Source organism: Tursiops truncatus, chromosome 10 (genome assembly GCF_011762595.2).
Source record: "Tursiops truncatus isolate mTurTru1 chromosome 10, mTurTru1.mat.Y, whole genome shotgun sequence".
NCBI lineage: Eukaryota > Metazoa > Chordata > Mammalia > Artiodactyla > Delphinidae > Tursiops > Tursiops truncatus.
Window position 1 is genome coordinate 41,549,014 of NC_047043.1, and position 12,614 is coordinate 41,561,627.

The 12,614-nt window shown below is 38.0% G+C and overlaps 1 protein-coding gene across 2 annotated transcripts in view; it reads left to right on the forward strand.

Moving 5' to 3' along the window:
- FAM83B (family with sequence similarity 83 member B) overlaps positions 1 to 12,614 on the forward strand; it is an 83,904-nt gene that overhangs the window by 67,286 nt on the left and 4,004 nt on the right. For both annotated transcript variants that reach the window (XM_004323330.4, XM_033864469.2), the window contains exons 3-4: positions 1,716 to 1,880; positions 2,569 to 2,693. In XM_004323330.4, the coding sequence (XP_004323378.3) occupies positions 1,716 to 1,880; positions 2,569 to 2,693 (290 nt within the window). The remainder of the gene's footprint in view (positions 1 to 1,715; positions 1,881 to 2,568; positions 2,694 to 12,614) is intronic.

The window sequence follows — 12,614 nt, forward strand, 5'->3', positions numbered from 1 at the left end:
ATTCATCCAGTCTCCCTGGATGACTTGGATTTAATTGTCATCGCTACACTACAACACCCAGTTGACAGCTCTGGCCTAGACCTCCCTACTCAGTATTCCACTTGAATATCCAAGTCCCTCAAACTTAACTTGCCTTTTCAGTTTTTTACCTAAAATTTAGTGTAGCTGTACCCTCCCCTATCTCAGCTCTGTCCTTCAGGTTGGTGAGCTGAAAAATCTTAGAATCATCCTCTTTTTCCCCCTCTTTCTCCCACATCCCATATTCAGTCCATCTAGAAGTCCTTTTGGCTCAAAATATCCAGCGCTGACGATTTCTCCTCATCACTGATAGTGGCTGGTACCAGGACTGTCTGGTCCTGGCCACCATCACCTCCCACTGGAATTGCTCCAATAGTTCTAACTGGCCTCCCTGCTTCCACCCTGCCTTCCAGCCTTAAAGTCTGTTCTTAAACAAAGAAAAGCCTGAAAAATCCTTTTCTAACATAAATGAGACCATATTATTACTTCAATAATAACCCTCAACAGCTTACACTCTTATTCAGGAAAAACCACTGAAGGCTTTTTAATGCCTTCAAGGTGTTGTGATTAGTTTCTCCCTTTCTTGTTTCATTTCTGCCCTTTCAGTTTCTTGAACCTGATATAGGACCTTTGCATTGCTGGGTCCCCCTGCCTGGGACATGCTTCCTCAGGATATCCATCTTGAGGACTTCCTCAAAGGACATTTTCTCAGAGAGGCTTACCCTGAAAACCCCAAACCCCTACTTCTCAATTTCCAGGGAACTGTGATTTCCCCTTATCCTGCTCTAATTTTTTCCCAAAAAACATCATCTTATAGCTTATCACATAATTTACCTCTTCTCTGTATTGCTTGTGGTTTCTTCCCCCACTTTGTAAGCTTCACAAAGGGCAGGGATTCTGTCCTTCTCATCTGGCATATAGTCAGTCAAATGATTTCCCTTTCTTTCAGCATCATTTCACTCCTGCTGCTTCTCAAAGGGAATAATGGTTCTGTTTCCAACAGTTAACTTGGACTCTCTCCATTTTAGGGGCCTGTTCCTTAGGATATTTCTCTCTGCATTTACCTTTTTAATCATATCTTTTTGTCCATTTTGTTTTCTTTTACTTGTTCTGTCTGTTAAGCTAATTTTAAGCATATGTATTTAATTTTCTGGTCTTCAAGTCTTCTTATCCCCTTTCTTATCTTTGGTCCTTTCTTAGCTATATTTCTATTTCTAGAAGATTTTTTTTCTCTGTCCTAGTTCTCCAATACTTTTATTCTTAACTAGTTACAGAAATCTTGCTTTTCCCTTGAAATATTTCCCATGAAAACTGTAGCACCAATTTCTACCCTCTATCTGTCCCTCTAATGTCCCCTCCATTCACCCTACAGGCAACCTAGATTGCCATGATTTGGATCTGCCCTTCACTCAACATTCTACTGAAATGAAGATTCCCTTTGACTTAAAGCTAGTATGAAATTACTTAGTGTTACAAATATGTATATAGTTTGTTTATTTTCAATATACTTTTCTATCTTCTATTTTAGAAAACTGCAAAAATATTTGTGTATACATTTATATATATGTATATATATATATATATTTATTATGCATTGAACTATTTTCTATTTTGTCCAGTTTTTCCTGAAAGCAAGCAATTTCTAGATCTTTCTCTATTGGGTATCTAAAATTGTTTCATATTCTTATCTTTAACAGGTCATTGCTTTAGTGATGGATATATTTACAGACGTGGACATTTTCAAAGAAATAGTGGAGGCATCAACTCGAGGGATATCTGTGTACATTCTGCTTGATGAGTCAAACTTTAATCATTTCCTAAGTATGACTGAGAAACAGGGCTGTCAAGTTCAACGTCTCAGAGTAAATATTTCATGCTTTGTTTTGTTTTCTTCAACTATTTTATCTTTATCTCAGTCATTGAATGTAAGGCATGTTAAGTTATATTACTCTAAATGTACACCATATATTTAAGATGCTGACCACAGAAGGGGTCCCTTGTACTCTTCAGACTGTGACTTCACCATCTTCGTGATGGTTTTATAGGATGCTTTTCTTGATGGTGGGGCACTTAAGCTTTTGAGTTAACTTTGCTGCCAGTCATAATTAATTTACAACCTTGAAATGACTGGCATGAATGATAATCTTTCATTCAGCAGATATTGCTTGTCACAATCATTTAACATAGTGTTTTCAGTGATGTTTGACTTATTAAAAGACAGGTGGATTTTACTCTTAGTTATTTTGTTATCATGCTACTATAACCTGAAAGGGGCTCTTGCAGTAGGACCCTAAGTGACTTATAGAACCATCCTGTGTAAATGATGTAAGTTATGTTAAAATATATTATTTTAAGTGACCATGTTCCTTCTTTTTTGGGTGGTGTTTTAAAATGTGCTTTTCACTATATTTGTTTTTGTTGTTATATGTTTTAAAAAATTATTTCATGTGTACTTTTTTGGTTACTAAGTTTTTACGATGACATATTTTACTTTTCAAGATATCCCCTTTCTAGCCATAATTTTTACTTTATATTTACATGCAATTCTAGAATATTCGAGTGCGGACAGTAAAAGGCCAAGATTATCTTTCCAAAACAGGAGCAAAATTTCATGGAAAAATGGAACAAAAATTTTTGTTAATTGACTGCCAGAAAGTTATGTATGGTTCCTACAGGTAAGATCATTGTGTTTACCTCCAGTATTATCAATCATTTACAGAATTTATGAGTTTAAAGTTTTAATGTAATCTGTTTAGTTATTTCTTAAAAATAAAAGAAGAACCCTTGCATGAAAAGCTTGGGAACTTGAATTTCAGTTCTGGCTGTGAAGTCATTGTGCAAGTCACATAACTTCCTTGGGCTTCAAGTTCTTCCTCCCCAAAATGAGAGCATTGACTTATATCTCAGGTTTCCTAAAGCTCTATATGCTAAAAGTGTTTTTGTTCCTTATGAAAACAGTATGAATCATAATAATTGTTCATAAAAATAGAAGCTATCACATTGAAGAACCTGCCTAATGGATTGCTCTTATTTTAGTATTATTGAGACTCTAATGATTATCATGTTGTCATCATAGGACTACTGAAAAATCATTGAAGAGTCTGGCTGTAAAAATGCCATGGTAGACACTAGGCAAGATTTTTCAGCCCCAGATCTACTCTCTGGCATCTTTCTAGGGTACCACTGCTGGAGTATATCTACTTCTATTCTAGCTTGGCTCTTATGTTTCACTCACAGTCCTTAAAACTTCTCTGCAAGGCAGTTGTTTTTATCTACATTTGATAAATGATGAAATGGAAGTTCTAGAAGGTTCAGTGACTTGCCCAAAACATCACAGTTAAGGGCCAAAAGACAGTTCAGGTCTGGCAACCCAGTCTAGGTCCAGCTGATTCCAGAGTTTAAGTGCTGCCTTCAAACTCCCTTATAAATTCCAGGCATTGGTCCTGAATGGGATAACACAGTAAGGCTACATCAATAGGCAGATAAAAACACCAAAAACACGTGAACTGGAGAGGGGGAAGATGGCGGAAGAGTAAGACTCGGAGATCACCTTCCTCCCCACAGATACATCAGAAATACATCTACACATGGAACAACTCCTACAGAACACATCCTGAACGCTGGCAGAAGACCTCAGACCTCCCAAAAGGCAAGAAAGTCCCCACGTACCAGGGTAGGGCAAAAGAAAAAAGAATAAACAGAGACAAAAGAACAGGGACAGGACCTACACCAGTGGGAGGGAGCTGTGAAGCAGGAAATGTTTCCACGCACTAGAAGCCCCTTCGCAGAGACTGCGGATGTTGGAGGGGGGAAGCTTCGGAGCCACGGAGGAGGGCACAGTAACAGGGGTGCGGAGGGTAAAGCAGAGAGGTTCCCGCACAGAGGATCGGTGCCAACCGGCACCCAACGGCCCGAGACTTGTCTGCTCACGCACTGGGGCGGGCGGGGCTGGGAGCTGAGGCTTGGGCTTCCGTTGGAGCGCAGGGAGAGGACTGGCGGCATGAACACAGCCTGAAGGGGTTAGTGCACCACGGCTAGCCGGGAGGGAGTCCGGGAAAATGTCTGGACATGCCAAAGAGGCAAAAGACTTTTACTTCCCTCTTTGTTTCCTGGTGCGCGAGGAGAGGCGATTAAGAACAATGCTTAAAGGAACTCCAGAGACGGGCGCGAACCATGGCTAACAGTGCGGACCCCAGAGATGGGCATGAGACGCTAAGGCTGCTGCTGCCACCACCAGGAAACCTGTGTGCGAGCACAGGTCACTATCCACACACCCCTTCCGGGGAGGCTGTGCAGCCCGCCACAACCAGGGTCCCGGGATCCAGGTACAACTTACACGGGAGAACGCACGGCGTGCCTCAGGCTGGTGCAACGTCCCACTGGCCTCTGACGCCGCAGGCTCGCCCCGCATCGTACCCCTCCCTCCACCCGGCCTGAGTGAGCCAGAGGCACCGAATCAACGGCTCCTTTAACCCCATCCTGTCTGAGTGAAAAACAGACGCCCGCCGGCGACCTACATGCAGAGGCGAGGCCAAATCCAAAGCTGAAACCCGGGAGCTGTGCGAGCAAAGAAGAGAAAGGGAAATCTCTCCCAGCAGCCTCAGAAGCAGCGGATTAATGGTCCACAATCAACTTGATGTACCCTGCATCTGTGGAATACATGAATAGACAATGAATCATCCCGAATTGAGGAGGTGGACTTTGAGAGCAAGATTTATTATTTTTTCGCCTTTTCCCCTTTTTGTGAGTGTGTATGCATACACTTCTGTGTGACATTGTGTCTATATAGCTTTCCTTTCACTATTTATCCTAGAGGTCTATCCATCGGGTTTTTTGTTTGTTTGTTTGTTTTCTAATTTTTAAAAAAAGTTTTTCTTAATAATTATTTTTTATTTTAATAACTTTATTTTATCTTACTTTATTTTATTTTATCCTCTAATTTCTTTCTTTCTTTCTTCTTTCTTTCTACTTTTTCTCCCTTTTATTCTGAGCCGTGTGGATGAAAGGCTCTTGGTGCTGCAGCCAGGAGTCAGTGCTGTGCCTCTGAGGTGGGAGAGCAACTTCAGGACACTGGTCCACAAGAGACCTCCCAGTTCCACGTAATATCAAACAGCAAAAATCTCCCAGAGATCTCCATCTCAATACCAGCACTCAGCTTCACTCAATGACCAGCAAGCTACAGTGCTGGACACCCTATGCCAAAAAACTAGCAAGACAGGAACACAAACCCACCCATTAGCAGAAGGCTGCCTAAAATCATGATAAGTCCACAGACACCCCAAAACACACCACTAGACATGGACCTGGCCACCAGAAAGACAAGATCCAGCCTCATCCACCAGAACACAGGCACTAGTCCCCTCCACCAGGAAGCCTACACAACCCACTGACCCAAATTTAGCCAGTGGGGACAGACACCCAAAAACAACGGAAACTACGAACCTGCAGCCTGCAAAAAGGAGACCCCAAACACAGTAAGATAAGCAAAATGAGAAGACAGAAAAACACACAGCAGATGAAGGAGCAAGATAAAAACCCACCAGACCTAAGAAATGAAGAGGAAATAGGCAGTCTACCTGAAAAAGAATTCATAATAATGATACTAAAGATGATCCAAAATCTTGGAAATACAACAGAGGAAATGCAAGAAACATTTAACAAGGACCTAGAAGAACAAAAGATGAAACAAGCAATGATGAACAACACAAAAAATGAAATTAAAAAATACTCTGGAAGGGATCAATGGCAGAATAACTGAAGCAGAAGAATGGATAAGTGACCTGGAAGATAAAATAGTGGAAATGACTACTGCAGAACAGAATAAAGAAAAAAGAATGAAGAGAACTGAGGACAGTCTCAGAGACCTCTGGAACAACATTAAACACACCAACATTTGAATTATAGGGGTTCCAGAAGAAGAAGAGAAAAAGAAAGGGAATGAGAAAATATTTGAAGAGATTATAGATGGAAACTTCCCTAATATGGGAAAGGAAATATTTAATCAAGTCCAGGAAACACACAGAGTCCCATACAGGATAAATCCAAGGAGAAACATGCCAAGACACATATTAATCAAACTGTCAAAAATTAAATACAAAGAAAACATATTAAAAGCAGCAAGGGAAAAACAACAAATAACACACACGGGAATCTCCATAAGGTTAAGAGCTGATCTTTCAGCAGAAACTCTGCAACCCAGAGGGACTGGCAGGACATATTTAAAGTGATGAAGGAGAAAAACCTACAACCAAGTTTACTCTACCCAGCAAGGATTGCATTCAGATTTGATAGAGAAATTAAACCTTTACAGACAGGCAAAAGCTGAGAGAGTTCAGCACCACCAAACCAGCTTTACAACAAATGCTAAAGGATCTTCTCCAGGCAAGAAACACAAGAGAAGGAAAAGGGCTACAATAACAAACCCAAAACAATTTAGAAAATGGGAATAGGAACATACATATCGATAATTACCTTAAATGTAAATGGATTAAAGGCTCCCACCAAAAGACACAGACTGGATGAATGGATACAAAAACAAGAACCATATATATGCTGTCTACAAGAGACCCACTTCAGACCTAGAGACACATACAGACTGAAAGTGAGGGGATGGAAAAAGATATTCCATGCAAATGGAAACCAAAAGAAAGCTGGAGTAGCAATTCTCATATCAGACAAAATAGACTTTAAAATAAAGACTACTAGAAGACACAAAGAAGGACACTACTAATGATCAAGGGATCGATCCAAGAAGAAGATATAACAATTGTAAATATTTATGCACCGGATGTAGGGGCACCTCAATACATCAGGCAACTACTAACAGCCATAAAAGGGGAAATTGACAGTAACACATTCATAGTAGGGGACTTTAACACCCCACTTTCACCAATGGACAAATCATCCAAAATGAAAATAAATAAGGAAACACAAGCTTTAAATGATACATTAAACAAGATGGACTTAATTGATATTTTTAGGACATTCCATCCAAAAACAACAGAATACTCATTTTTCTCAAGTGCTCATGGAACATTCTCCAGGATACATCATATCTTGGGTCACAAATCAAGCCTTGGTAAATTTAAGAAGACCGAAATTGTATCAAGTATCTTTTCCAACCACAACGCTATGAGACTAGATACCAATTACAGGAAAAGATCTGTGAAAAATACAAACATATGGAGGCTAAACAATACACTACCTAATAACGAAGTGATCACTGAAGAAATCAAAGAGGAAATCAAAAAGTACCTAGAAACAAATGACAATGTAGACACGACGACCCAAAACCTATGGGATGCAGCAAAAGCAGTTCTAAGAGGGAAGTTTATAGCAATACAATCCTACCTTAAGAAACAGGACACATCTTGAATAAACAACCTAACCTTGCACCTAAAGCAATTAGAGAAAGAAGAACAACAACAACAAAAAAAAAAACCCCAAAGTTAGCAGAAGGAAAGAAATCATAAAAATCAGATCAGAAATAAATGAAAAAGACATGAAGGAAATGATAGCAAAGATCAATAAAACTAAAAGATGATTCTTTGAGAAGATAAACAAAATTGATAAATCATTAGCCAGACTCATCAAGAAAAAAAGGGTAAAGACTCAAATCAATTGTGTTAGAAATGAAGAAGAAGTAACACCTGACACTGCAGAAATACAGAAGATCATGAGAGATTACTACAAGCACCTCTATGCCAATAAAATGGACAACCTAGAAGAAATGGACAAATTCTTAGAAATGCACAACCTGCCAAGACTGAATCAGGAAGAAATAGAAAATATGAACGGAACAATCACAAGCACTGAAATTGAAACTGTGATTAAAAATCTTCCAACAAACAAAAGCCCAGGACCAGATGGCTTCACAGGCGAATTCTATCAAACATTAAGAGAAGAGCTAACACCTACCCTTCTCAAACTCTTCCAAGATATAGCAGAGGGTGGATCACTCCCAAACTCATTCTTCGAGGCCACCATAACCCTGATATCAAAATCACACAAGGATGCCACAAAGAAAGAAAACTACAGGCCAATATCACTGATGAACATAGATGCAAAAATCCTCAACAAAATACTAGCAAACAGAATCCAACAGCACATTAAAAGGATCATACACCATGATCAAGTGGGATTTCTTCCAGGAATGCAAGGATTCTTCAATATATGCAAATCAATCAACGTGATACACCATATTAACAAATTGAAGGAGAAAAACCATATGATCATCTCAATAGATGCAGAGGAAGCTTTCGACAAAATTCAACACCTATTTATGATAAAAACCCTGCAGAAAGTAGGCATAGAGGGAACTTTCCTCAACATAATAAAGGCCATATATGACAAACCCACAGCCAACATCGTCCTCAGTGGTGAAAAACTGAAAGCATTTCCACTAAGATCAGGAACAAGAAAAGTTTGCCCACGCTCACCACTCTTATTTAACATAGTTGTGGAAGTTTTAGCCACAACAATCAGAGAAGAAAAAGAAATAAAAGGAATCCAAATCGGAAAAGAAGAAGTAAAGCTGTCACTGTTTGCAGATGACATGATACTACTATACATAGAGAATCCTAAAGATGCTACCAGAAAACTACTAGAGCTAATCAATGAATTTGGTAAAGTAGCAGGATACAAAATTAATGCACAGAAGTCTCTGGCATTCCTATACGCTAATGATGAAAAATCTGAAAGTGAAATCAAGAAAACACTCCCATTTACCACTGCAACAAAAAGAATAAAATATTTAGGAATAAACCTACTGAAGGAGACAAAAGACCTGTATGCAGAAAATTATAAGACACTGCTGAAAGAAATTAAAGATGATACAAATAGATGGGGAGGTAGACCATGTTCTTGGATTTGAAGAATCAACGTTGTGAAAATGACTATACTATCCAAAGCAATCCACAGATTCAATGCAATCCCTATCAAACTAACACTGGCATTTTTCACCAAAATACAACAAAAAATTTCACAATTTGTATCGAAACACATAAGAACCCGAATAGCCAAAGCAATCTTTAGAACGAAAAACAGAGCTGGAGGAATCAGGCTCCCTGACTTCAGACTATACTACAAAGCTACAGTAATCAAGACAGCATGGTACTGGCAAAAAAACAGAAAGCTAGATCTATGGAACAGGATAGAAAGTCCAGAGATAAACCCACACACATATGGTCACCTTATCTTTGATCAATGAGGCAGGAATGTACAGTGGAGAAAGGACAGCCTCTTCAATAAGTGGTGCTGGGAAAACTGGACAGGTAGATATAAAAGTATGAGATTAGAACACTCCCTAACCCCATACCCAAAAATAAGCTCAAAATGGATTAAAAACTTAAATATAAGGCCAGAAACTATCAAACTCTTAGAGGAAAACATAGGCAGAACACTCTGTGACATAAATCACAACAAGATCCTTTTTAACCCACTTCCTAGAGAAATGGAAATAAAAATAAACAAATGGGATCTAATGAAACCTCAAAGCTTTTGCACAGCAAAGGAAACCATAAACAAGACCAAAAGACAACCCTCAGAATGGGAGAAAATATTTGCAAATGAGGCAACTGACAAAGGATTAATCTCCAAAATTTACAAGCCGCTCATGCAGCTCAATAACAAAAAATACAAACAACCTAATCCAAAAATGGGCAGAAAACCTAAATAGACATTTCTCCAAAGATATACAGATTGCCAACAAACACATGAAAGAATGCTCAATATCATTAATCATTAGAGAAATGCAAATCAAAACTACAATGAGATATCATCTCACACCAGTCAGAATGGCCATCATCAAAAAATCTAGAAACAATAAATGCTGGAGAGGGTGTGGAGAAAACGGAACACTCTTGCACTGCTGGTGGGAATGTGAATTGGTACAGCCACTATGAAGAACAATATGGAGGTTCCTTAAAAAAACTACAAATAGAACTACCATATGACCCAGCAATCCCACTACTGAGCATATACCCTGAGAAAACCATAATTCAAAAAGTGTCATGTACCAAAATGTTCATTGAAGCTCTATTTACAATAGCCAGGAGATGGAAACAACCTAAGTGTCCATCATCAGATGAATGGGTAAAGAAGATGTGGCACATATATACAATGGAATATTATTCAGCCATAAAAAGAAACGAAATTGAGTTATTTGTAGTGATTTGGATGGACCTAGAATCTGTCATACAGAGTGAAGTAAGTCAGAAAGAGAAAGACAAATACCGTATGCTAACACATATATATGGAATCTAAGAAAAAAGAAAAAATGTCATGAAGAACCTATGGGTAAGATGGGAATAAAGACACAGACCTACTAGAGAATGCCCTTGAGGATACAGGGAGGGGGTAGGGTAAGCTGTGACAAAGTGAGAGAGTGGCATGGACATATATACACTACCAAACATAGAATAGATAGCTAGTGGGAAGCAGCTGCATAGCACAGGGAGATCAACTCGGTGCTTGTGACCACCTAGAGGGTTGGGATAGGGAGGGTAGTAGGCAGGGAGAAGCAAGAGGGAAGAGATATGGGAACATATGTATATGTATAACTGATTCACTTTTTTATAAAGCAGAAACTAACAAACCATTGTAAAGCAATTATACTGCAATAATGATGTAAAAAAAATCAATCATATAATTCATCATGATAACAGACCAGGAAAAAAAAAAAAAAAAAAGAACACGTGAAGTCCTAGGTCACTCAATACTAAAGCCTGCAGGAAACAGCCAGGAGAGCTGTGGATGTCAACAGGACAATGTGAGGGCAAATTTTGCCTCTTCTCTTAAGAACTTAAAAAGTCCAGAAGAAGGAGGCAACTCATTGAATAGGGTGGCCGTGGACAAGTTACTTAACTTGGTTGCCCTTTAGTTTCCTCCTCTCTAAAAGGAAGATAATAATAGAACCTACTTTGTGTCGTAAGAATTAAATGAGTTAATTCATCCAAAGCCCCTAATGTCAACTGCTATTTTAGGCCTGTTTTAACTGTTAATATTTGCTAAATTTCTCTTTGAGCTCAGGGACCCTATATTGAAAATCCTTTTTGGAATTTTAAAAGAAAATGTGTTAAGAGCAGAAGTTACAACTAGTGCTTGAAATTAATGAATTCTTTTAAAGACTCATTATTTGTGTTTCTATTTAGTCAGACCCACTTGTTTTTAGAGGGGTTTTAATTGAAATTTTAATTAAAATAGGAGTTCACTTGACTTATAAAATGGTGTTTATTATTCTCATCATAATGAGTACTTTCTATTTTTATTATTTAACTTGACTTTGAAGATTATCTTCAACAATAAATTCACATCAATTTTGTCTTACTAGGTATTAACAGGTGATATCTGTTGAGATGACTGTAAATGAGCTACTTTAAAATTGGTGTTGGAAAAAACAAACAAACAAACAGCAACAGAAACTCTTTATCTTCTTATCTATATCATAAGCCAGAGGCAAAATTTAAGTTGCTGTTTGTGTAAGTGAATATGTAATACATAGGACCACAGATTATTAAAATTCATCAAAACAATTATCTAACAACTCTACTCTCTTTATTATTTCATGTTAATTTTAAATATACTTCTTTTAAAAAAATTGATGGTTTTCAGCCCTTGTCATTTTTGTTTTTTTCTGACTAATAATTACGGATTTTTCTTATTGTTACCAAATATAAGAGGATCTGGTGGAACTGTTATGAACCAGTCTTTGTAGAAACTGGTTAAAAATGTACTCTCCCTTTTAGGTAAAAGCAGCCTTTATCTCTGCTGTTCTAGTATTGCCATTGTTTTCCTTGTAGGCAAATTCAGAATGCCTTCTTCTTTAATTCAAATTTCTTAGCCATAAAACTTCTTGAAATGCTAAATGCTCAACATTTCTAGAGAGGTCTGGCATCTGTACTCACCATGTCACACACTGTGTGACAGCTCACATGTGACAAGGACAGTTTTATCAGGAAAACACAACAGGTGTTTTGCTACATCTTGATACTAACAATGAAGAGATAAAACACATAATTTTTTATCAATGTTTGTAAATCAGATTTTGAATTGGATACCCTCATTTGAAATTGTCATAGGAAAACCTGGAAGTTATACACTGCTGTTTATGATATTTTATGTATTTTAGATTATTGTTCTGCACATTCTTTTAATATTTCCATCTGCCCTCTGTTATTATCTTCCCTGTATAAACAGTAAGCTCCTTTATTGTGGAGAATGGCTCTGTCTCCTCTTTCTTTCGTATAAACCCCATTATATCGTGTACATTTTTTGAGACATAGCATATTAGCAATGGCCTTTTCAACTCAGTTACTCTCTATGTTACATTATCAAGATTTTCTAAAATAAGATTTTAAATTATATATGAAACTTCAAGATAACTGTTGCCTCTAAACTTCAGGAGAGAGATTTGAAGTTCCACAAAGTACTATAAAGTAATTACAAACTTCAATCCCCTAGCAGTTGTATTCTACTTGGAAAGGTCTTAATTGGCATTCTGATTGGCATGGTTTGTAAGTACTGAATTTACTGTATATACTTAGTGAAGTGAAGGATGCCCTTAGTGGCTAAAGCTGCTGCCACAAATCCTGTCTGTT